The sequence below is a fragment of the Xenia sp. Carnegie-2017 genome, unplaced genomic scaffold (assembly GCF_021976095.1).
Source record: "Xenia sp. Carnegie-2017 unplaced genomic scaffold, XeniaSp_v1 HiC_scaffold_25, whole genome shotgun sequence".
NCBI classification, from domain to species: domain Eukaryota; kingdom Metazoa; phylum Cnidaria; class Anthozoa; order Malacalcyonacea; family Xeniidae; genus Xenia; species Xenia sp. Carnegie-2017.
In genome coordinates, this window is record NW_025813488.1 from 5549289 (window position 1) to 5576561 (window position 27273).

The 27273-nt window shown below is 31.5% G+C and overlaps 3 protein-coding genes across 4 annotated transcripts; all 3 read right to left on the bottom strand.

The window, feature by feature from the left end:
• Positions 1-4: 4 nt before the first annotated feature.
• LOC124452690 (alpha-1,6-mannosyl-glycoprotein 4-beta-N-acetylglucosaminyltransferase-like) lies at positions 5-7169 on the bottom strand. Its single transcript, XM_047003285.1, has 8 exons — positions 7026-7169; positions 6656-6736; positions 6191-6238; positions 5239-5412; positions 2023-3718; positions 1899-1948; positions 1775-1797; positions 5-224 (listed from the first exon to the last, which is right to left on the bottom strand). The coding sequence occupies exons 1-5, from the start codon at positions 7117-7119 to the stop codon at positions 2535-2537; spliced, it is 1581 nt and encodes a 526-aa protein (XP_046859241.1). The 5' UTR covers positions 7120-7169; the 3' UTR covers positions 5-224; positions 1775-1797; positions 1899-1948; positions 2023-2534.
• A 10940-nt stretch (positions 7170-18109) lies between these two features.
• On the bottom strand, positions 18110-19536 carry LOC124452701 (DNL-type zinc finger protein-like). The gene is made up of 2 exons (XM_047003302.1): positions 19162-19536; positions 18110-18677 (listed from the first exon to the last, which is right to left on the bottom strand). The coding sequence occupies exons 1-2, from the start codon at positions 19410-19412 to the stop codon at positions 18572-18574; spliced, it is 357 nt and encodes a 118-aa protein (XP_046859258.1). The 5' UTR covers positions 19413-19536; the 3' UTR covers positions 18110-18571.
• A 408-nt stretch (positions 19537-19944) lies between these two features.
• Positions 19945-27040, bottom strand: LOC124452689 (alpha-1,3-mannosyl-glycoprotein 4-beta-N-acetylglucosaminyltransferase A-like). 2 transcript variants are annotated; one of them, XM_047003283.1, is made up of 5 exons: positions 26020-27037; positions 25650-25730; positions 25152-25229; positions 24192-24365; positions 19945-21220 (listed from the first exon to the last, which is right to left on the bottom strand). In XM_047003283.1, exons 1-5 carry the CDS (start codon positions 26111-26113, stop codon positions 20037-20039), a joined length of 1611 nt encoding a protein of 536 aa, XP_046859239.1. In that variant the 5' UTR covers positions 26114-27037; the 3' UTR covers positions 19945-20036. The 2 variants fall into 2 exon arrangements, with proteins under 2 accessions (XP_046859239.1, XP_046859240.1); XM_047003284.1 differs by lacking the exon at positions 25650-25730 and having other exon boundaries at positions 26020-27040.
• Positions 27041-27273: the final 233 nt, after the last annotated feature.

Consider the following 27273-nt stretch of genomic DNA (forward strand, 5'->3'; position numbering starts at 1 on the left):
CATGGAAATTTTAAAACTTTTAAGGAAACAATATTACAATTTGACATGGAATGATTCAAAATATTAAATTGAAAATGTCTATTAAAATCAGTCACAACATAACATCACTCAGGATGGACTTCATCACACAATGACACTCTTTTCAATTTTCATCAAATTTTCCAAGTCTTTTGCATCCACTCTACTTTGACCTGGCTCGCATTTTTCTGCGCTTTCGCTTCAACCTAAATTGCCAAACATGGATTAAGAACACAAGTTTCTGAAATAGAAACTGTTGACAAAAATGTGCCAAAGATGATCTATATAATTGACAAGAATCATAAAGACGTCACATCACGAAGTTGAATTTACAATGCATTATGCTGTAAGATTTGATCAGTTTCTTTAATAACACACATATACTACATCTAAATCAAAAATATTACAGTAATAACACACATTTAGATCTCACATATTTCATCTAAATAAAAATATCACATACATCTAAACTCATAACCATCATCAGAGAATATATAATATATTAATCCTCACAGGATTTAGGATTAATATACTTAACTCATAATGTAATGGCCACATTGACTAAGCAGTCAACAATGAGAACACAAACAAATTTGTTGTCAGGCAATACAATACTTATGCCAATCAACCATTATTGGCTTTACGAAAAACCATAGAGTAGTAAAATTAGAGATCTTGAAGTGAAATAATTAAATAACTATTGCAAGCAATGCATAACGTCAGTAAATAAATATTGCATACATTGAAATGGTAGAAATTTCCAGTTGCCTCATGCTAACTGCTGTAATACTTAACATTTAGTTTAATGTGGCAAGAAACTATCCCTTTTCACAATTACTTGTTTGGCAAATTTTCATAGACATGCTATAGAGTCTTGAAAGTAGCTTTCAATAAAAAGAAGCCTACTTTTAACGCTTGCTAAAGAATTGCAAAACTACCCCCCCTCTAAAGTAACCACCTCTTTGTAGAACTTTTGAGAGCTTTAAATATTTACACACTTTCATCAAAATTAAATGTCGATGTACATTTGTGTCAACAACCACAACTTTACCTAACTTTATACACATTAAAAAATTCCTTTATACAGTATGATTTAAGAGGTAACCATTGGATTTAACTGAAAATAACAACTTGAAATTAACCACCCCCCCCCAAGTAGCTGCCCCTTTAGGTCACCCAATTCATGTAATAGCCTGGATGAAAAATATATATGAATACATTATCATTGCACTAAATGAAATAACTAAATTTTGTTGAGTTTATTCCCAAAACGGTGGACTTAAAACCACATGTGCTTGAATATACTTTAGTGAGAAAATTGAAGTGATACATATAAAGGTATTAAGTGCATCTTAAACACCGGCCAACTACTTTCGAGACTCTACAGTATTTCCATTGCATGTCGAAGCTGAAATATTTTCAACAAACTTCAAGAATCACTTATGAATACTTTGCACGATTCGTAAACTCTGTAAACGTGATTCAAAATTGAAGCATGTAAAGATCAATGAACAATGTTTTATGGGGGATTGCATGAGCCTGGTTGTAGTAACTGAGTTACACAAAACCCAGCAAAATAGACTTCTCACTGTATAGCTGGTTAGGCAATCCATGGAAAATGAGTAAGATGGCTGTTAAATTAGAGTTGACGGTAAGAGTTTGGGTAATTTTCTTCAAAAGCAAAAAAAAAACACGAACAAATAAATGCAATTGTGGAGCTCCTTCTCGGTTAACTCACGCACTCAATTCTTCATACCTTCGCATACGTTTCTTCTTCCACTAGATAACGTGAGAAAGAGACATTTTGATATCTGTTTGTATGTACGTACGATAAAAATATTGATCAAATATAAGGTGTTTGTGAACACTTTAATGCTAACCTTATCTCGCATTTTTTACTAAAATATTCTTCAGTTTTCAATCTTTACAACTAAAAATAAAACAATCAAGGATGGCATTATATCTAGTCAGATTTTTTGAGATACATAGCACAATTTTACTTACATCTCAAAGTTGGAATGGAAGACATGAGAGAGGACATCCCACATGTCTTTGCGTGCTTTGGCATGAGCAACCGGGTAGTCTACGACCGGGACAAATAACTATCGGAGAAACAGCCCCAGGATTTACAATGGGATCGCATTTATGAAATTAGTTTGTTCAATTCCCAATAGAGACACCTGGTTGGTAATCCTCTTCATTTGAAGCGTGTTTCTCACTGTTTACTTAAGTTTGAGAAGAAAATCAAGAAATCACAGACACAAAGTTTCCCACCTGTTTCCAGTGGCGTAGTAAAATTGTTAATTGGGGTATTCATATATTCATGTTCTGCCGCATTACGTTTCTATGAAATCCATTGTTTTCAACAGATTTGTGCCCTCACAATTAACGAGTTTCCTAGGCCACTGCCTGTTTCAAGCAACTGAAAATCAAAAAACAGCCCATTTTAATAACATACACATTTCAAATAGTAAAAAAACATAAATAATCACAATTAATGATTAATTCCATCAAAATCATTTCGTCCAAACCGCGATCTCTTTTATCAGCAACCATGTTGGCTTACCACGTTCATCCAAATTCAGTTTTGTTATCGTCATTTTGATACATTTCACTGAATACTCTACATTTTTCAACCAGCCAGAATCCACAATTCCATTCGCGATGGATCTTGGTAACAAAATGGATTCTTCAGCTAAGCAGCCATCCGTCACCGCTGAGTGAGCAGTTTCTAGCTTTGCATCTGCTAAAATGTCGATCGGGGCAAACGAGGCTCCGCTATCGAAGATCACTCGAGCCAGGCGCACTTTTTTCACAAAGTCCAGTAAGATGAAATCATTAAGATTGACATTACTACCCCAAAAATATCCGACGTTCAATTTCCTATATGGTCGATCTATCGTATTTTGTTCAACGGTTCGAATACTTGTAGAGAGGAACGCACTAGGATTTTCTGCATTAGTATATCGTCTTATGATTGGCCTTGATTTCATCATTTTTCTGATATCATCGTCGACCTTACGAGTTTGGCCTTTTAGAGAAGACTGTTTTCCAAGATGTATGAAACAAGGGGGACTATACACATCACGGGGACTATTTCCAAACAAATGAATGTCGTTAAAATGTCGGAAAAGAAGATCAACAGGAAAGACCCAATAATACATTTTTACAAATAGCGCCAGTCGATCCAGGTCAACTGTTCTAAAAAGCATGCCGATAAAGCCACCCGGACCAAACTGTAAAGTTGACCAGCGCGTAGAACCGCGAGCAACAATGAAATTTTTCATTTCCCTGAAATAAGATGGAGATATGGAAACATCATCTTCTAATTGGAGGTAGTACTTTCCTAGATTTCGACAATAAAGAAACAAAAGGGCATAATCGATGCATTGCTTTGAACGCCAAAACACCCGATCTGGTTTATCTTTCCATAGCAAAGGCAGATCCTTTAATGTTGGATAAAACGACTTGTCTGGTTTGATGACTTGTATTAAACCCAATTCAACTTCATTCGCGAACTGTTGATTTATAAACTCGGCCGTTCTTTCGTTGCCATCGCCATCGAAGTTTGCAGTAAACACTACGATATGACATCGCTTCCTTTCGTCCGTATTTAGAAAATTTACTAATTGACGCAAAGTTGAAGTAAGATATTCCTCTGATTGTCTCTTTACCGTCGGAATGCCAATAACAATGTCAACTAAGGGCAAAAAAGAGTCAATGTTTAGTCAAAACACCCATGTATTCAATAGTCATAACGTCCATGTATTCAATAGTCATAACGTCCATGTATTCAATAGTCATAACGTCCATGTATTCAATAGTCATAACGTCCATGTATTCAATAGTCATAACGTCCATGTATTCAATAGTCATAACATCCATGTATTCTATAGTCATAACGTTCATGTATTCTATAGTCATAACGTTCATGTATTCAATAGTCATAACGTTCATGTATTCTATAGTCATAACGTTCATGTATTCTATAGTCATAACGTTCATGTATTCTATAGTCATAACGTTCATGTATTCTATAGTCATAACGTTCATGTATTCTATAGTCATAACATCCATGTATTCTATAGTCATAACGTTCATGTATTCAATAGTCATAACATCTATGTATTCAATAGTCATAGCGTTCATGTATTCAATAGTCATAACATCCATGTATTCAATACTCATAACATCCATGTATTCAATACTCATAACATCCATGTATTCAATAGTCATAACGTCCATGTATTCAATAGTCATAACGTTCATGTATTCAATAGTCATAACGTCCATGTATTCAATAGTCATAACGTCCATGTATTCAATAGTCATAACGTTCATGTATTCAATAGTCATAACATCCATGTATTCAATAGTCATAACGTTCATGTATTCAATAGTCATAACGTCCATGTATTCAATAGTCATAACGTCCATGTATTCAATAGTCATAACGTTCATGTATTCAATAGTCATAACATCCATGTATTCAATAGTCATAACGTTCATGTATTCAATAGTCATAACGTCCATGTATTCAATAGTCATAACATCCATGTATTCAATAGTCATAACGTTCATGTAATCAATAGTCATAACGTTCATGTATTCAATAGTCATAACATCCATGTATTCAATAGTCATAACGTTCATGTAATCAATAGTCATAACGTTCATGTATTCAATAGTCATAACATCCATGTATTCAATAGTCATAACGTTCATGTATTCAATAGTCATAACGTCCATGTATTCAATAGTCATAACGTTCATGTATTCAATAGTCATAACATCCATGTATTCAATAGTCATAACGTTCATGTATTCAATAGTCATAACGTCCATGTATTCAATAGTCATAACATCCATGTATTCAATAGTCATAACGTTCATGTATTCAATAGTCATAAATTCATGTATTCAATAGTCATAACATCCATGTATTCAATAGTCATAACGTTCATGTAATCAATAGTCATAACGTTCATGTATTCAATAGTCATAACGTCCATGTATTCAATAGTCATAATGTTCATGTAATCAATAGTCATAAAGTTCATGTATTCAATAGTCATAACATCCATGTATTCAATAGTCATAACGTTCATGTAATCAATAGTCATAACGTCCATGTATTCAATAGTCATAACGCTCATGTATTCAATAGTCATAACGTCCATGTATTGACATTTTATGTAATTGCATATTACTTTGACTTACCAGGTTCGGCTGGACTGTGCCCAATCATTTTCATTAGATTGGCATTAAACTTTAATTTGTCTTTAGCATGTTGAAGATTGTTTCTACGTTTTAACGAGTTTGCTTTATCACTTAGCTTAAACAATGTCTTCTCTGTGCGGTTGTTGTTGAAATTATTTTCCTTGAATTCATTTTCTGAGAAAAGATAACATTGTTATTTGAACTATATCATTTAGAAAAAATATTGCCGGACTCAAAATAATAGAGAAAATATGTGCAATCAAGAGGACAGGTCAACTTCATTACAGCTCAATCATCATCAGTTTTTGAGCAGTCACTAATACATGTGACTAGCACCATGTACCATGAAAACACAATTTGTTTTAGTACAGATTCTCATATTTGATACTCTAAGTATCCATACATAATGTTGTATCATCTTACAATGGTCAAAATATATAAATGGTCAAAATGACCAAGTTAATAAATTGGCTGGTCAACAATTAATTTTGATAAGCCATTATTTTGAGCCCGTATTGACTAAGATGCAAGAAAATAATACAGTCACATTACAGCAATGAAGTTAGGTCATTAACTTAGTAAGATTTTAGCAAACATTTTTGTTATAATTGGAAAAATAAAACAAAGTCTAAAAATCAATGATCTGATGATGAAAAATGAACGAACAAGCAAACAAATGAATAAATAAATTGATATCTTTATTTGAACATCAAACATAAAGCTATCAATTGAAGCTTATTTCCTTGGAAAGGCCTGTAGACTGAAGTGTAAATTCACATTGTCATATATTTTCTAGTCTAAATTCTTCAACATGTTTGCAATTAATTATACTCAATCAGTTGTTCAATAAATATTTTTCAACAAATACTTTTTATACTTTTGAATAGTATTCAACACAAAAATGATAATTTTTAGGTATTCTTTCTTTACATTATGTACTTACAACTCTTACCAAATGAGTCTAACTCATTGTGATTCACCACCAATACTTGTTGTTCACCTGTAAATTAAGTTTCCGTTTAATATATTATATACGTTTATATAAGTTTTTAACTTTACAATCAGTTTGATTTTAATACACTGATTTTCGCTAGTTGTCAATCCATCTTATGGTACAATCAAAAATACTATTTTTTTCAACACCAAAATGATTTCATTCAAAAAATCTTACTAGTAAAAGAAAATAGTGAAAACAAGCATATTGGACTCGTAAAAGTAAAAACAAATCGGGCTTGCCATTAAGTTTAATTTTAGTGGTCTTCATGTCAAACCATGAAGCTGAACTCCTAACTAATGAATGGGGATTGACTGCCATTAGTTTTGTTATCAGCAGCATGTCGTTGTATATTCATTTGAATGATGCAAGAAAATAAAGAACTGCCAAATGAAAGAAATATATATGTATAAATAATGTAACCTTCTCCATGACTCATCAAGTTTGAAGAAGGGCAAGGCAAAGTACCGGGATTTAAACTGCCATCTTTGTTATGAAGTGGACCTAAAAATGCATGATGTTTACAAGTAGCAGGACGGATAAATATGTATACCTACATGAGAAATTATTAATCTTCATACATTCATTCGTTTGTTCATTATATTAGTAAAAATAAATTCAACTTCATTTGCATTACTAATAATGAACAGAAACATTGACACGCACGCCAAATTGTCACGACTACTAGGTGTACCAATTCGTTAAAAACTTCGTAACTGAGCAAAACATAAACCTATATAGTCAAACTAAACAAAGTACATAATACTTTCTGGTATTAAATAAAAAGACGTACCTAAATACACAATAATAATCAGTGTATTAAACAAGGAGAACAAAATAGCCACTGTTACCGACGGGCCAATTTTACAGCTTCGACTCAGAAGCATCCAAAATTCTTCAAACGTCCGCCCTTGAATACAAATATAAACACTACCGTGAAATTGGCACCACATTGGGCACCACATTCAACACAACATTCATCACAACATTCATCACCACATTCAACTAAAATTTATCATTCAAAATGATAAATCAAAAAATCGTCTTTAAAACACGTTTTCCATCAAATACAACAGTAAAAAATAATTCTTAACTGTTTATTACTATTTTACAGTCCTTAAACATCAGAAAAATGTATAAAAGTCAAGAAATTGAAGAAAACACTAAGATTTATATTACAGTGTACTTTCCATTTCTCTTAAATAGCCTATAATTTAAAACTACACGGTAGAATTTTTTAAACTTGGCCAGAATATAGATAATTATATTGTCTAAAATATATCCAAAATCTGGAGGTGGCACAAAAATAAATGATAGAAAATCATCGACAAAGTCGGATGACACGAATGCGCGTAATATAATCTTATATATTTAAGTTAAAATTCGGTTCTTTAACAAACAAAGCCTTATAAATAGAAAACTACACGGTAGAAATTTTTAAACTTGGCCATATTGTAGATATTCTTATTGTCTATGACATATCCAAAATCTGGAGGTGGCACAAAAAAATAAATGATAGAAAATCATCGACAAAGTCGGATGACACGAATGCATGTAATATGATCTTATATAATTACGTTTAGAATTCCGGTTCTAAAACAAACAAAGCCTTATAAATAAAAACTACACGGTAGAATTTTTAAAACTTGGCCAGAATATAGATAATTATATTGTCTAAAATATATCCAAAATCTGGAGGTGGCACAAAAATAAATGATAGAAAATCATCGACAAAGTCGGATGACACGAATGCGCGTAATATAATCTTATATAATTAACTTCCTATATCCATGTAATTTTCAAACAAAGGCCTATAAATAAAAACTACACGGTAGAAATTTTTAAACTTGGCCAGAATATAGATAATTATATTGTCTAAAATATATCCAAAATCTGGAGGTGGCACAAAAATAAATGATAGAAAATCATCGACAAAGTCGGATGACACGAATGCGCGTAATATAATCTTATATAATTAACTTCCTATATCCATGTAATTTTTCAAACAAAGGCCTATAAATAAAAACTACACGGTAGAATTTTTAAACTTGGCCAGAATATAGATAATTATATTGTCTAAAATATATCCAAAATCTGGAGGTGGCACAAAAATAAATGATAGAAAATCATCGACAAAGTCGGATGACACGAATGCGCGTAATATAATCTTATATATTTAAGTTAAGAATTCCGGTTCTTTAACAAACAAAGCCTTATAAATAAAAACTACACGGTAGAAATTTTTAAACTTGGCCATATTGTAGATATTCTATTGTCTAAAATATATCCAAAATCTGGAGGTGGCACAAAAAAATAAAAGAAATAATATTCCTTGAGAATGTACTCTGGTATAAACCGTGAAGTTGGCACCACATTCGACAAACAGCTCTATAGCTAAAAAACTACACGGTAGAATTTTTTTAAACTTGGCCAGAATATAGATAATTATATTGTCTAAAATATATCCAAAATCTGGAGGTGGCACAAAAAAATAAATGATAGAAAATCATCGACAAAGTCGGATGACACGAATGCGCGTAATATAATCTTATATATTTAAGTTAAGAATTCCGGTTCTTTAACAAACAAAGCCTTATAAATAAAAACTACACGGTAGAAATTTTTAAACTTGGCCATATTGTAGATATTCTATTGTCTAAAATATATCCAAAATCTGGAGGTGGCACAAGAAAATAAAAGAAATAATATTCATTGAGAATGTACTCTGGTATAAACCGTGAAGTTGGCACCACATTCGACAAACAGCTCTATAGCTAAAAAACTACACGGTAGAATTTTTTTAAACTTGGCCAGAATATAGATAATTATATTGTCTAAAATATATCCAAAATCTGGAGGTGGCACAAAAAAAAATGATAGAAAATCATCGACAAAGTCGGATGACACGAATGCGCGTAATATAATCTTATATAATTAACTTCCTATATCCATGTAATTTTTCAAACAAAGGCCTATAAATAAAAAACTACACGGTAGAAATTTTTTAAACTTGGCCAGAATATAGATAATTATATTATCTAAAATATATCCAAAATCTGGAGGTGGCACAAAAAAATAAGTTGTAGAAAATCATCGACAAAGTCGGATGACACGAATGCGCGTAATATAATCTTATATATTTAACTTCCTATATCCATGTAATTTTAACAAACAAAGGCCTATAAATAAAAACTACACGGTAGAATTTTTTAAACTTGGCCAGAATATAGATAATTATATTGTCTAAAATATATCCAAAATCTGGAGGTGGCACAAAAAATAAATGATAGAAAATCATCGACAAAGTCGGATGACACGAATGCGCGTAATATAATCTTATATATTTAAGTTAAATTCCGGTTCTTTAACAAACAAAGCCTTATAAATAAAAACTACACGGTAGAAATTTTTAAACTTGGCCATATTGTAGATATTCTCATTGTCTAAAATATATCCAAAATCTGGAGGTGGCACAAAAAATAAAAGAAATAATATTCCTTGAGAATGTACTCTGGTATAAACCGTGAAGTTGGCACCACATTCGACAAACAGCTCTATAGCTAAAACTACACGGTAGAATTTTTTAAACTTGGCAGAATATAGATAATTATATTGTCTAAAATATATCCAAAATCTGAGGTGGCACAAAAATAAATGATAGAAAATCATCGACAAAGTCGGATGACACGAATACGCGTAATATAATATTTAATAATTAACTTCCTATTCCAGGTAACTTTGCAAACAAAGGCCTATAAATAAAAACTACACGGTAGAATTTTTAAACTTGGCCATATTGTAGATATTTTATTGTCTATAATATATCCAAAATCTGGAGGTGACAAAAAATAAATGATAGAAAATCATCGACAAAGTCGGATGACACGAATGCCGTAATATAATCTTATATAATTACGTTTAGAATTCCGGTTCTAAAACAAACAAAGCCTTATAAATAAAAAACTACACGGTAGAATTTTTTTAAACTTGGCCAGAATATAGATAATTATATTGTCTAAAATATATCCAAAATCTGGAGGTGGCACAAAAAAATAAATGATAGAAAATCATCGATAAAGTCGGATGACACGAATGCGCGTAATATAATCTTATATATTTAAGTTAAGAATTCCGGTTCTTTAACAAACAAAGCCTTATAAATAAAAAACTACACGGTAGAAATTTTTTAAACTTGGCCATATTGTAGATATTTTTATTGTCTATAACATATCCAAAATCTGGAGAGTGCACAAAAATATAAAGGAATAGTATTCCTTGAGAATAAACCGTGAAGTTGGCACCACATTCGACAAACAGCTCTATAGCTAAAAAACTACACGGTAGAATTTTTTTAAACTCAAGTATATTATAGAATTTTATATTGTCTAAAATATATCCAAAATTTGGAAAGTGCACAAAAATATAAATGATAGAAAAACATCGGCAAAGTTGGATGACTCAAATGCGCGTAATATAATATTGCATAAATAAGTTAAGAATTCCGGTTCTTTAACAAACAAAGACCTATAAATAAAAAACTACACGGTAGAATTTTTTTAAACTTGGCCATATTGTAGATATTCTTATTGTCTATGACATATCCAAAATCTGGAGGTGGCACAAAAAAATAAATGATAGAAAATCATCGACAAAGTCGGATGACACGAATACGCGTAATATAATATTTAATAATTAACTTCCTATGTCCAGGTAACTTTGCAAACAAAGGCCTATAAATAAAAAACTACACGGTAGAATTTTTTTAAACTTGGCCATATTGTAGATATTTTTATTGTCTATAACATATCCAAAATCTGGAGGTGGCACAAAAAAATAAATGATAGAAAATCATCGACAAAGTCGGATGACACGAATGCATGTAATATGATCTTATATAATTACGTTTAGAATTCCGGTTCTAAAACAAACAAAGCCTTATAAATAAAAAACTACACGGTAGAATTTTTTTAAACTTGGCCAGAATATAGATAATTATATTGTCTAAAATATATCCAAAATCTGGAGGTGGCACAAAAAATAAATGATAGAAAATCATCGACAAAGTCGGATGACACGAATGCGCGTAATATAATCTTATATATTTAAGTTAAGAATTCCGGTTCTTTAACAAACAAAGCCTTATAAATAAAAACTACACGGTAGAAATTTTTAAACTTGGCCATATTGTAGATATTCTATTGTCTAAAATATATCCAAAATCTGGAGGTGGCACAAAAAATAAAAGAAATAATATTCCTTGAGAATGTACTCTGGTATAAACCGTGAAGTTGGCACCACATTCGACAAACAGCTCTATAGCTAAAAACTACACGGTAGAATTTTTAAACTTGGCCAGAATATAGATAATTATATTGTCTAAAATATATCAAAATCTGGAGGTGGCACAAAAATAAATGATAGAAAATCATCGACAAAGTCGGATGACACGAATACGCGTAATATAATATTTAATAATTAACTTCCTATTCCAGGTAACTTTGCAAACAAAGGCCTATAAATAAAAACTACACGGTAGAATTTTTAAACTTGGCCATATTGTAGATATTTTTATTGTCTATAACATATCCAAAATCTGGAGGTGGCACAAAAAAATAAATGATAGAAAATCATCGACAAAGTCGGATGACACGAATGCATGTAATATGATCTTATATAATTACGTTTAGAATTCCGGTTCTAAAACAAACAAAGCCTTATAAATAAAAAACTACACGGTAGAATTTTTAAACTTGGCCAGAATATAGATAATTATATTGTCTAAAATATATCCAAAATCTGGAGGTGGCACAAAAAAATAAATGATAGAAAATCATCGATAAAGTCGGATGACACGAATGCGCGTAATATAATCTTATATATTTAAGTTAAGAATTCGGTTCTTTAACAAACAAAGCCTTATAAATAAAAACTACACGGTAGAATTTTTTAAACTTGGCCATATTGTAGATATTTTTATTGTCTATAACATATCCAAAATCTGGAGAGTGCACAAAATATAAAAGGAATAGTATTCCTTGAGAATAAACCGTGAAGTTGGCACCACATCGACAAACAGCTCTATAGCTAAAAACTACACGGTAGAATTTTTTAAACTCAAGTATATTATAGAATTTTATATTGTCTAAAATATATCCAAAATTTGGAAAGTGCACAAAATATAAATGATAGAAAACATCGGCAAAGTTGGATGACTCAAATGCGCGTAATATATTGCATAAATAAGTTAAAATTCCGGTTCTTTAACAAACAAAGACTATAAATAAAAAACTACACGGTAGAATTTTTAAACTTGGCCTATTGTAGATATTCTTATTGTCTATGACATATCAAAATCTGGAGGTGGCACAAAAATAAATGATAGAAAATCATCGACAAAGTCGGATGACACGAATACGCGTAATATAATATTTAATAATTAACTTCCTATTCCAGGTACTTTGCAAACAAAGGCCTATAAATAAAAACTACACGGTAGAATTTTTAAACTTGGCCATATTGTAGATATTTTTATTGTATAACATATCCAAAATCTGGAGGTGGCACAAAAATAAATGATAGAAATCATCGACAAAGTCGGATGACACAAATGCATGTAATATGATCTTATATAATTACGTTTAGAATTCCGGTTCTAAAACAAACAAAGCCTTATAAATAAAAAACTACGGTAGAATTTTTTAAACTTGGCCAGAATATAGATAATTATATTGTCTAAAATATAATCAAAATCTGGAGGTGGCACAAAATAAATGATAGAAAATCATCCATAAAGTCGGATGACACGAATGCGCGTAATATAATCTTATATATTTAAGTTAAGAATTCCGGTTCTTTAACAAACAAAGCCTTATAAAAAACTACACGGTAGAAATTTTTTAAACTTGGCCATATTGTAGATATTCTCATTGTCTAAAATATATCCAAAATCTGGAGGTGGCACAAAAAAATAAATGATAGAAAATCATCGATAAAGTCGGATGACACAGTCGTAATTACGACAAAGTCGTAATTATATAAGATCATATTACATGCATTCGTGTCATCCGACTTTGTCGATGATTTTCTACAACTTATTTTTTTGTGCACTCTCCAGATTTTGGATATATTTTAGATAATATAATTATCTATATTCTGGCCAAGTTTAAAAAATTTCTACCGTGTAGTTTTTTATTTATAGGCCTTTCTTTGAAAAATTACATGGATATAGGAAGTTAATTATATAAGATCATATTACATGCATTCGTGTCATCCGACTTTGTCGATGATTTTCTATCATTTATTTTTTTGTGCCACCTCCAGATTTTGGATATGTCATAGACAATAAGAATATCTACAATATGGCCAAGTTTAAAAAAATTCTACCGTGTAGTTTTTTAGCTATAGAGCTGTTTGTCGAATGTGGTGCCAACTTCACGGTTAATACCAGAGTACATTCTCAAGGAATATTATTCCTTTTGTTTTTGTGCCACCTCCAGATTTTGGATATGTCATAGACAATAAGAATATCTACAATATGGCCAAGTTTAAAAAATTCTACCGTGTAGTTTTTATTTATAAGGCTTTGTTTGTTAAAGAACCGGAATTCTTAACTTAAATATATAAGATTATATTACGCGCATTCGTGTCATCCGACTTTGTCGATGATTTTCTATCATTTATTTTTTTGTGCCACCTCCAGATTTTGGATATATTTTAGACAATATAATTATCTATATTCTGGCCAAGTTTAAAAAAATTCTACCGTGTAGTTTTTTATTTATAGGCCTTTGTTTGAAAAATTACATTGATATAGGAAGTTAATTATATAAGATTATATTACGCGCATTCGTGTCATCCGACTTTGTCGATGATTTTCTATCATTTATTTTTTTGTGCCACCTCCAGATTTTGGATATATTTTAGACAATATAATTATCTATATTCTGGCCAAGTTTAAAAAAATTCTACCGTGTAGTTTTTTATTTATAAGGCTTTGTTTGTTTTAGAACCGGAATTCTAAACGTAATTATATAAGATCATATTACGCATTCGTGTCATCCGACTTTGTCGATGATTTTCTATCATTTATTTTTGTGCCACCTCCAGATTTTGGATATGTTATAGACAATAAAAATATCTACAATATGGCCAAGTTTAAAAAAATTCTACCGTGTAGTTTTTTATTTATAGGCCTTTGTTTGCAAAGTTACCTGGACATAGGAAGTTAATTATTAAATATTATATTACGCGTATTCGTGTCATCCGACTTTGTCGATGATTTTTTATCATTTATTTTTTTGTGCCACCTCCAGATTTTGGATATGTCATAGACAATAAGAATATCTACAATATGGCCAAGTTTAAAAAAATTCTACCGTGTAGTTTTTTATTTATAGGTCTTTGTTTGTTAAAGAACCGGAATTCTTAACTTATTTATGCAAGATTATATTACGCGCATTTGAGTCATCCAACTTTGTCGATGTTTTCTATCATTTATATTTTGTGCACTTCCAAATTTTGGATATATTTTAGACAATATAAAATTCTATAATATACTTGAGTTTAAAAAAATTCTACCGTGTAGTTTTTTAGCTATAGAGCTGTTTGTCGAATGTGGTGCCAACTTCACGGTTTATTCTCAAGGAATACTATTCCTTTTATATTTTTGTGCACTCTCCAGATTTTGGATATGTTATAGACAATAAAAATATCTACAATATGGCCAAGTTTAAAAAAATTCTACCGTGTAGTTTTTTATTTATAGGCCTTTCTTTGAAAAATTACATGGATATAGGAAGTTATATAATATTATATTACGCGTATTCGTGTCATCCGACTTTGTCGATGATTTTCTATCATTTATTTTTTTGTGCCACCTCCAGATTTTGGATATATTTTAGACAATATAATTATCTATATTCTGGCCAAGTTTAAAAAATTCTACCGTGTAGTTTTTAGCTATAGAGCTGTTTGTCGAATGTGGTGCCAACTTCACGGTTTATACCAGAGTACATTCTCAAGGAATATTATTTCTTTTATTTTTGTGCCACCTCCAGATTTTGGATATATTATAGACAATAAGAATATCTACAATATGGCCAAGTTTAAAAATTTCTACCGTGTAGTTTTTATTTATAAGGCTTTGTTTGTTAAAGAACCGGAATTCTTAAATTAAATATATAAGATTATATTACGCGCATTCGTGTCATCCGACTTTGTCGATGATTTTCTATCATTTATTTTTTGTGCCACCTCCAGATTTTGGATATATTTTAGACAATAGAATATCTACAATATGGCCAAGTTTAAAAATTTCTACCGTGTAGTTTTTATTTATAAGGCTTTGTTTGTTAAAGAACCGGAATTCTTAACTTAAATATATAAGATTATATTACGCGCATTCGTGTCATCCGACTTTGTCGATGATTTTCTATCATTTATTTTTTGTGCCACCTCCAGATTTTGGATATATTTTAGACAATATAATTATCTATATTCTGGCCAAGTTTAAAAAAATTCTACCGTGTAGTTTTTTATTTATAGGCCTTTGTTTGAAAAATTACATGGATATAGGAAGTTAATTATATAAGATTATATTACGCGCATTCGTGTCATCCGACTTTGTCGATGATTTTCTACAACTTATTTTTTTGTGCCACCTCCAGATTTTGGATATATTTTAGATAATATAATTATCTATATTCTGGCCAAGTTTAAAAAATTTCTACCGTGTAGTTTTTATTTATAGGCCTTTGTTTGAAAAATTACATGGATATAGGAAGTTAATTATATAAGATTATATTACGCGCATTCGTGTCATCCGACTTTGTCGATGATTTTCTATCATTTATTTTTGTGCCACCTCCAGATTTTGGATATATTTTAGACAATATAATTATCTATATTCTGGCCAAGTTTAAAAAAATTCTACCGTGTAGTTTTTTATTTATAAGGCTTTGTTTGTTTTAGAACCGGAATTCTAAACGTAATTATATAAGATCATATTACATGCATTCGTGTCATCCGACTTTGTCGATGATTTTCTATCATTTATTTTTTTGTGCCACCTCCAGATTTTGGATATGTCATAGACAATAAGAATATCTACAATATGGCCAAGTTTAAAAAAATTCTACCGTGTAGTTTTTTAGCTATAGAGCTGTTTGTCGAATGTGGTGCCAACTTCACGGTTAATACCAGAGTACATTCTCAAGGAATATTATTCCTTTTATTTTTGTGCCACCTCCAGATTTTGGATATGTCATAGACAATAAGAATATCTACAATATGGCCAAGTTTAAAAATTTCTACCGTGTAGTTTTCTATTTATAAGGCTTTGTTTGTTAAAGAACCGGAATTCTTAACTTAAATATATAAGATTATATTACGCGCATTCGTGTCATCCGACTTTGTCGATGATTTTCTATCATTTATTTTTGTGCCACCTCCAGATTTTGGATATATTTTAGACAATATAATTATCTATATTCTGGCCAAGTTTAAAAAAATTCTACCGTGTAGTTTTTAAATTATAGGCTATTTAAGAGAAATGGAAAGTACACTGTAATATAAATCTTAGTGTTTTCTTCAATTTCTTGACTTTTATACATTTTTCTGATGTTTAAGGACTGTAAAATAGTAATAAACAGTTAAGAATTATTTTTTACTGTTGTATTTGATGGAAAACGTGTTTTAAAGACGATTTTTTGATTTATCATTTTGAATGATAAATTTTAGTTGAATGTGGTGATGAATGTTGTGATGAATGTTGTGTTGAATGTGGTGCCCAATGTGGTGCCAATTTCACGGTAGTAATATAAACACAGAAAATGTATTCTTTGATCTATTTTGCTTTACTAACAGTGATCCTGACAATTCCGAGGAATCTTAACACTTCGTCGTCGAGCTAATAATATAATTGATCATGACCGAAGAAGTCTTGGGATAAGCGGATGTTGACAATTTAAATATGGTAAATGTCTGTTTTTACAGATCCCGCTTCTTCTTTGACTACACTTTATGACCTTTATCCTTTACAGGAATGGTGGTCAAGATCCCTCTTCTCCACTTTACAGTCAACACTACTTCAACACTAAAGCATTATTTTGTCATCAAAAACACTAATATTTTGATGTTGTCACTGCTCAGCTGCAGTGAATTTACATAAAGCCATGGATATGGTAATGACTGCTGACGTGCACACGTATGTTTAAAAATTAGATTACTTTCAACCACAGCCTGAATTTCCTTTCTCGCAACTTGAATTTCCCGACATTTACGTCTACGTTTAGTTAGGCCTACCTTTGTGTTTACCTTTATGTACATGTCTACCTTTAAACCTGCCAGGCAAAAACTTGTATACTTTATATTTCTAAAACATTCTTGTAAACACTTCAACACTGTGAGCATTCTCTTCACTCTTTTAAACATAAACTTACAGTGCCTCTCTAATAAAATGTTCTTACGACCATGGTTATATATTTCTGCTTTCCACAGTCTTATCTCCAGTTTTTTGCAGAGGAAAAATTGAGATCTTAAGTTTTTAGCTCTTTTAATGTTGGCAGATCTAAATGCTAGATATGACATTGGTCAGAACAGACAGTGTCCCAATTTACCAAACAAAAAAAAGGTAAGGAAAATTTGACACTTTAAAGTTGGGGTCAATTGGCATCAGCCCTGGAGTAAGCATGACTTCCTCTTCTTCTTTGACTACACTTTATGACCTTTATCCTTTACAGGGTTGGTGGTCAAGATCTCCCTTCTTCTTTGACTACACTTTATGACCTTTATCCTTTACAGGGTTGGTGGTCAAGATCCCCCTTCTTCTTTGACTACACTTTATGACCTTTATCCTTTACAGGGTTGGTGGTCAAGATCCCCTTCTTCTTTGACTACACTTTATGACCTTTATCCTTTACAGGGTTGGTGGTCAAGATCCCCCTTCTTCTTTGACTACACTTTATGACCTTTATCCTTTACAGGGTAGGCGGTCAAGATCCCTCTTCTCCACTTTACAGTCGATGCTAGGCATCTTGTTCTTGATGTCAAAAGAGCATCCAACCATAAAACATTTAATTATATGTCATGATCCCTAGGATAAACATGACAACAGCAAGCAAAATTGCGGATTTTGATACCAATGTTTCTACCACTAGATTTAGTGTAAACAGAGATGTGTCACAAAAAATTTTCAAGTAAACAAATAAAAGTTTTCTGGGGCAAACATTTGCTTTACTTAACACAGACAACAACTTTTTTCATAGAAAACTTTTTGATGTAAATAATGTTTGAATAACAAACTTTTTCATGTTATAAACATTTTGCTCATTATATTTATGTTCACGTTTTAATGTCGAATAAAAATTTTGTTAAAATTTCAAAACTAGAATCGTCCAATTCTCTTTTCACAGCATCTTTGTTCTCTTGTAAAATGTCTTCGATATTTCTAATAAGACAAAGAGAACAAGCAATGGCTCAAAAAAGAATATACTTTAATTTTGTAAATTCTAAAACGTCTAATTTTAATGTTCTCATTGGTGATAATTGCAAATTTCATATATTATTATGCAACAAGAAACAAACATTTGAACTTTTCAACAAAGCTTGACAATAGTTACTCAGGCCATCATCGGTCAAGTTTTCTAACACATTTTTTAGCTTCTATATTTCACAATCAAATTTCTCATGACAATCGATTGGCCAATCACTCAATTCTAGACCAGAATCACTGGATTTGCTGCATTCTGTTACTGTGATACGTATATATACCAACTTATCCAAGGACATAAAATGCAGCCTCTAATGCTAGCCTCATTTTACTGTTGAAATTGTCACAGAAGCATAACGCCTTCATGAATATATTCTTCAACATAAGCAGCTTTATTACTTACTAGTTCTAACACACTACGCTTATAAACACAAAATCATACCTATTTTTATCACCAAACCAACCAAGATTATCAGCGATAAGATGATAACTTTGACAAGAAGGGCACTTGACGACAACAACACCTTTCTTGTAAGCAAGTTTACTAAAAACTTTCGATGATCTATGTTCACAAATTTTACAAGCGTACACAATTGCCAACTTTTCATTCACGTCTGTGTTCCAATCAGTTGACAGACCTCTAAATGGAGACAATGCTAAGAGAGCTGGTTTGTTGTACATTGCTAAGTTCATATTAGATCGACACGCACAACCATACAATAAGCGGCAAGTAGCCAAACGTTCGGCTACACTCTCAGCTAAAGCCAAAAGCTTTACATTGGACGCCTATATCTATGGTTGGAATGGAGGAGATGAGAGAGGACATCCCACACGTCTTTGCGTGCTTTGGCATTAACCGGGTAGTCTACGACCGGGACAAATAACTATCGGAGAAAAAGCCCCAGGATTTACAATGGATCGCATTTATGAAATTAGTTTGTTCAATTCCCAATAGAGACACCTGGTTGGTAATCCTCTTCATATGAAGAGTGTTTCTCACTGTTTACTTAAGTTTGAGAAGAAAATCAAGAAATCACAGTCAAAAAGTTTCCCACCTCTTTCCAGTGAGGTAGCAAACTCGTTAATTGGGGTATTCATATATTCATATTCATATATTCTGCCGCATTACGTTCCTATGAAATCCATTGTTTTCAACAGATTTGTGCCCTCACAATTAACGAGTTTGCTAGGCCACTGCCTGCTTCAAGCAACTGAAAATCAAAAATTACTGTTTAAAACAACCCATTTTAATAACATACACATTTCAAATAGTAAAAAAACATAAATAATCACAATTAATGATTAATTCCAGCAAAATCATTTCGTCCAAACCGCGATCTCTTTTATCAGCAACAATGTTGGCTTACCACGTTCATCCAAATTCAGTTTTGTTATCGTCATTTTGATACATTTCACTGAATACTCTACATTTTTCAACCAGCCAGAATCCACAATTCCATTCGCGATGGATCTTGGTAACAAAATGGAGCCTTCAGCTAAGCAGTCATCTGTCACCGTTGAGTGAGCAGTTTCTAGCTTTGCATCTGCTAAAATGTCGATCGGGGCAAACGAGGCTCCGCTATCGAAAATCACTCGAGCCAGGCGCACTTTTTTCACAAAGTCCAGTAAGATGAAATCATTAACATTGACATTTCTACCCCAAAAATATCCGACGTTCAATTTCCTATATGGTCGATCTATCGTATTTTGTTCAACGGTTCGAATACTTGTAGAGAGGAACGCACTAGGATTTTCTGCATTAGTATATTGTCTTCTGCTTGGCTTTGATTTCATAATTTTACTGATATCATCGTCGATCTTACGAGTTTGGCCTTTTAGAGAAGACTGTTTTCCAAGATGTTTGAAACAAGGGGGACTATACACATTACGGGGACTATTTCCAAACAAATAAATTTCGTTAAAATGTCGGAAAAGCATATCAACAGGAAAGACCCAATAATACATCTTTACAAATAGCGCCAGTCGATCCAGGTCAACTGTTTTAAGAAGCATGCCGATAAAGCCACCCGGACCAAACTGTAAAGTTGACCAGCGTGTAGAACCGCGAGCAACAATGAAATTTTTCATTTCCCTGAAATAAGATGGAGATATGGAAACATCATCTTCTAAATGGAGGTAGTACTTTCCTAGATTTCGACAATAAAGAAACAAAAGGGCATAATCGATGCATTGCTTTGAACGCCAATACACCCGATCTGGTTTATCTTTCCATAGCAAAGGCAGATCCTTTAATTTTGGATAAAACGACTTGTCTGGTTTGATGACTTGTATTAAACCCAATTCAACTTCATTCGCGAACTGTTGATTTATAAACTCGGCCGTTCTTTCGTTGCCATCGCCATCACGGTTTGCAGTAAATACTACGATATGACATTGCTTCCTTTCGTCCGTATTTAGAAAATTTACTAATTGACGCAAAGTTGAAGTAAGATATTCCTCTGATTGTCTCTTTACCGTCGGAATACCAATAACAATGTCAACTAAGGGCACAAAAAGAGTCAATGTTTAGTCATAACAACCATGTATTCAATAGTCATAACGTCCATGTATTCAATAGTCATAACGTTCATGTATTCAATAGTCATAATGTCCATGTATTCAATAGTTATAACATCCATGTATTCAATAGTCATAACATCCATGTATTCAATAGTCATAACGTTCATGTATTCATTAGTCATAACGTCCATGTATTCAATAGTCATAACATCCATGTATTCAATAGTTATAACATCCATGTATTCAGTAGTCATAACATCCATGTATTCAATAGTTATAACATCCATGTATTCAATAGTCATAACGTTCATGTATTCAACAGTCATAACGTTCATGTATTCAATAGTCATAACATCCATGTATTCAATAGTCATAACATCCATGTATTCAATAGTTATAACATCCATGTATTCAATAGTCATAACATCCATGTATTCAATAGTTATAACATTTATGTATTCAATAGTCATAACATCCATGTATTCAATAGTTATAACATCCATGTATTCAATAGTCATAAAATCCATGTATTCAATAGTTATAACATTTATGTATTCAGTAGTCATAACGTTCATGTATTCCATAGTCATAACGTCCATGTATTCAGTAGTCATAACGTCCATGTATTCAATAGTCATAACGTCCATGTATTCAATAGTCATAACATCCATGTATTCAATAGTCATAACGTCCATGTATTCAATAGTCATAACGTTCATGTATTCAATAGTCATAACACGTCCATGTATTCAATCCTCATAACATCCATGTATTCAATAGTCATAACGTTCATGTATTCATTAGTCATAACATCGATGTATTCAATAGTCATAACATCCATGTATTCAATAGTTATAACATCCATGTATTCAGTAGTCATAACATCCATGTATTCAATAGTTATAACATTTATGTATTCAGTAGTCATAACGTTCATGTATTCCATAGTCATCACGTTCATGTATTCAATAGTCATAATGTCCATGTATTCAATAGTTATAACATTTATGTATTCAGTAGTCATAACGTTCATGTATTCCATAGTCATCACGTTCATGTATTCAATAGTCATAATGTCCATGTATTCAATAGTCATAACGTTCATGTATTCAATAGTCATAATGTCCATGTATTCAATAGTCATAATGTCCATGTATTCAATAGTCATAACGTTCATGTATTCAATAGTCATAACACGTCCATGTATTCAATCCTCATAACATCCATGTATTCAATAGTCATAACATCCATGTATTCAATAGTTATAACATCCATGTATTCAGTAGTCATAACATCCATGTATTCAATAGTTATAACATTCATGTATTCAGTAGTCATAACATCCATGTATTCAATAGTTATAACATCCATGTATTCAATAGTCATAAAATCCATGTATTCAATAGTTATAACTTTTATGTATTCAGTAGTCATAACGTTCATGTATTCCATAGTCATCACGTTCATGTATTCAATAGTCATAATGTCCATGTATTCAATAGTCATAACGTTCATGTATTCAATAGTCATAATGTCCATGTATTCAATAGTCATAATGTCCATGTATTCAATAGTCATAACGTTCATGTATTCAATAGTCATAACACGTCCATGTATTCAATCCTCATAACATCCATGTATTCAATAGTCATAACGTTCATGTATTCAATAGTCATAACGTTCATGTATTCAATAGTCATAACGTTCATGTATTCATTAGTCATAACGTCGATGTATTCAATAGTCATAACATCCATGTATTCAATAGTTATAACATCCATGTATTCAGTAGTCATAACATCCATGTATTCAATAGTCATAACATCCATGTATTCAATAGTCATAACGTCCATGTATTCAATAGTCATAACGTTCATGTATTCAATAGTCATAACATCCATGTATTCAATAGTCATAACGTCCATGTATTCAATAGTCATAACGTTCATGTATTCAATAGTCATAACGTCCATGTATTCAATAGTCATAACATCCATGTATTCAATAGTCATAACATCCATGTATTCAATAGTTATAACATCCATGTATTCAGTAGTCATAACATACATGTATTCAATAGTTATAACATCCATGTATTCAATAGTCATAACATCCATGTATTCAATAGTTATAACATCCATGTATTCAGTAGTCATAACATCCATGTATTCAATAGTTATAACATTTATGTATTCAGTAGTCATAACATCCATGTATTCAATAGTCATAACATCCATGTATTCAATAGTCATAACATCCATGTATTCAATAGTCATAACATCCATGTATTCAATAGTCATAACGTCCATGTATTCAATAGTCATAACATCCATGTATTCAATAGTTATAACATCCATGTATTCAGTAGTCATAACATCCATGTATTCAATAGTTATAACATCCATGTATTCAATAGTCATAACGTTCATGTATTCAATAGTCATAACGTTCATGTATTCAATAGTCATAACGTTCATGTATTCAATAGTCATAACGTTCATGTATTCAATAGTCATAACATCCATGTATTCAATAGTTATAACATTTATGTATTCAATAGTCATAACATCCATGTATTCAATAGTTATAACATCCATGTATTCAATAGTCATAAAATCCATGTATTCAATAGTTATAACATTTATGTATTCAGTAGTCATAACGTTCATGTATTCCATAGTCATCACATTCATGTATTCAATAGTCATAACGTCAATGTATTCAATAGTCATAATGTCCATGTATTCAATAGTCATAACACATCCATGTATTCAATCCTCATAACATCCATGTATTCAATAGTCATAACATCCATGTATTCAATAGTCATAACGTTCATGTATTCAATAGTCATAACATCCATGTATTCAATAAGTTATAACATCCATGTATTCAGTAGTCATAACGTCCATGTATTGACATTTTATGTAATTGCATATTACTTTGACTTACCAGGTTTGACTGGACTGTGCCCAATCATTTTCATTAGATTGGCATTAAACTTTAATTTGTCTTTAGCATGTTGAAGATTGTTTTTACGTTTTAACAAGTTTGCTTTATTACTTAAGTTAAACAATGTCTTCACTGTGCGGTTGTTGTTTGAATTATTTTCCTTGAATTCTTTTTCTGGGAAAAGATAAGATTGTTAGTTGAACTATATCATTTAGAAAAAATATTGCCGGACTCAAAATAACAGAGAAAATGTGTGCAATCAAGAAGACAGGTCAACTTCATTACAGCTCAATCATCATCAGTTTTTGAGCAGTCACTAATACATGTGACTTGCACCAGGTACCATGAAAACACCATTCTTCTTAATACAGATTCTCATATTTGATACTCAAAGTATCCATTACATTCTGTTGTATCACCTTAATATGGTAATCTGGGGGAAGATTTGAATATATAGATGGTGAAAATCACCAACAGGTTAATAAATTGGCTGGTCAACAAGTAATTTTGATAAGTCATTATTTTGAGCCTGTATTGACTAAGATGCAAGAAAATAATACATTACAGCAATGAAGTTAGGTCATTAATTTAGTAAGATTTTAGCAAACATTTTGTTATAATTGGAAAAATAAAACAAAGTCTAAAAATCAATGATCTGATGATGAAAAATGAATGAACAAGCAAGAATGAATAAATAAATTGATATCTTTATTTAAACATCAAACATAAAGTTATCAATTGAAGCTTATTTCCTTGGAAAGACCTGTAGACTAAAGTATAAATTCACATTGTCATATATTTTCTAGTCTAAATTCTTCAACATGTTTGCAATTAATTATACTGAATCAGTTGTTCAATAAATACTTTTCAGGAAATACTTTTTATACTTTTGAATAGTATTCAACACAAAATGATAATTTTAGGTATTCTTTCTTTACATTATGTACTTACAACTCTTACCAAATGAGTCTAACTCATTCTGATTCACCACCAATACTTGTTGAATTTTTTCTTTAATTTGGGTAGAATGTTGTTCACCTGTAAATTAAGTTTCCATGTTATATATTATATATGTCTATTTAATACACTATTATTTATTTATTTATTGAATTTAATACACTGATTTTCGCTAGTTATCAATGCATCTTATGGTACAATTAAAAATACTATTATTTTCTTCAAAAAAATAATTTCATTCAAAAAATCTTTGTAGTAGAAGAAAATAGTGAAAACAAGCTTATTGGACTCGCTGAAGTAGAAACAAATCGGGCTCGCCAATAAGTTTCATTTTAGTGGTCTTCATGTCAAACCATGAAGCTGAACTCCTAACTAATGAATGGGGATTGACTGCCATTAGTTTTGTTATCAGCAGCATGTCGTTGTATGTTCATTTGAATGATGCAAGAAAATAAAGAACTGCCAAATGAAAGAAATATATATATATATATATAATGTAACCTTCTCCATGACTCATCAAGTTTGAAGTAGGGCAAGGCAAAGTACCGGGATTTAAACTCCCATCTTTGTAATGAAGTGTACCTAAAAATGCATGAAGTTTACAAGTAGCAGGACGGATAAATATGTATACCTACATGAGAAATTATTAATCTTCAAACATTCATTCGTTTGTTCATTATATTAGTAAAAATAAATTCAACTTCATTGGCATTACTAATAATGAACAGAAACAATGACACGCACGTCAAATTGTCAGGACTACTAGGTGTACCAATTCGTTAAAAACTTCGTAACTGAGCAAAACATAAACCTATATAGTCAAACTAAACAACGTACATAATACTTTCTAGTATTAAATAAAAAGACGTACCTAAATACACAATAATAATCAGTGTATTAAACAAGGAGAACAAAATTGCCACTGTTACCGACGGGCCAATTTTACAGCTTCGACTCAGAAGCATCCAAAATTCTTCAAACGTCCGCACTTGAATACAAATATAACCACAGAAAATCTATTCTTTGATCTATTTTGCTAACAGTGATCCTGACAATTCCAAGGAATCTTAACACTTCCTCATCAAGCTAATAATATAATTGCCATGATCGAAGAGGTTTTGGGATAAGCGGATGTTGACAATTTAAATATGGTAAATACGTCTGTTTTTACAGATGTTTACAAAGACGTTTTAGCTGATGTACGATCAGAAACAACACTACTTCAACACTAAAGCATTATTTTGTCATCAAAAACACTAATGCTCATGAAATTTTCAATTCAAACCATGAAATTTACTCGAGTAATTTTTTGTTGTTGTAACTGCTCAGCTGCAGTGAATTTACATATAGCCATTGATATGATAATGACTGCTGACGTGGCACACGTATCTTTAAAAAATAGATCACTTTCAAGTTTCAACCACAGCCTGAATTTCCTTTCTCGCAACTTGAATTTCCCGACATTTACGTCTACGTTTAGTTAGGCCTACCTTTGTGTTTACCTTTATGTACATGTCTACCTTTAAACCTGCCAGGCAAAAACTTGTATACTTTATATTTCTAAAACATTCTTGTAAACACTTTAACACTGTGAGCATTCTCTTCACTCTTTTAAACTTAAACTTACAGTGCCTCTCTAGTAAAATGTTCTTACGACCATGCAGGGGCGGATCCAGGCTGTTGCAACTGATGCAAGTACATCAGTCATAAAATTGAATAGTTAATCTTTCACAACATATTATAACTTACAATCAATACGAGCAAAATGCAAGAAATATATCAGATTGGAACGTTTATAGTTTCTAAATGCTTTAAATACCTTAACGCTGACAATATATTGACAACAAATGTACATTGATGATTGAGAAATATTGTTAAAAACCTTCCTGGATTGTTTAAATGTGAGTATCATTTTGATTACAGCCGCATAATTAAAAAATGCGTCGCTAAATATGGCGTTTTTATGTGTCGAAATTTTTAGCGAAAATTTGTTTCATCATCCAGCTACACTGAGCTGAATTTGTATTACTACGTCACGGTGGCTAGATAGTGAATAGAATGGTCTTATAGAACTCAATGAGTGAATCACTACGTCACGGTGGGGAAAAAGTGCACCAGTTGGTGC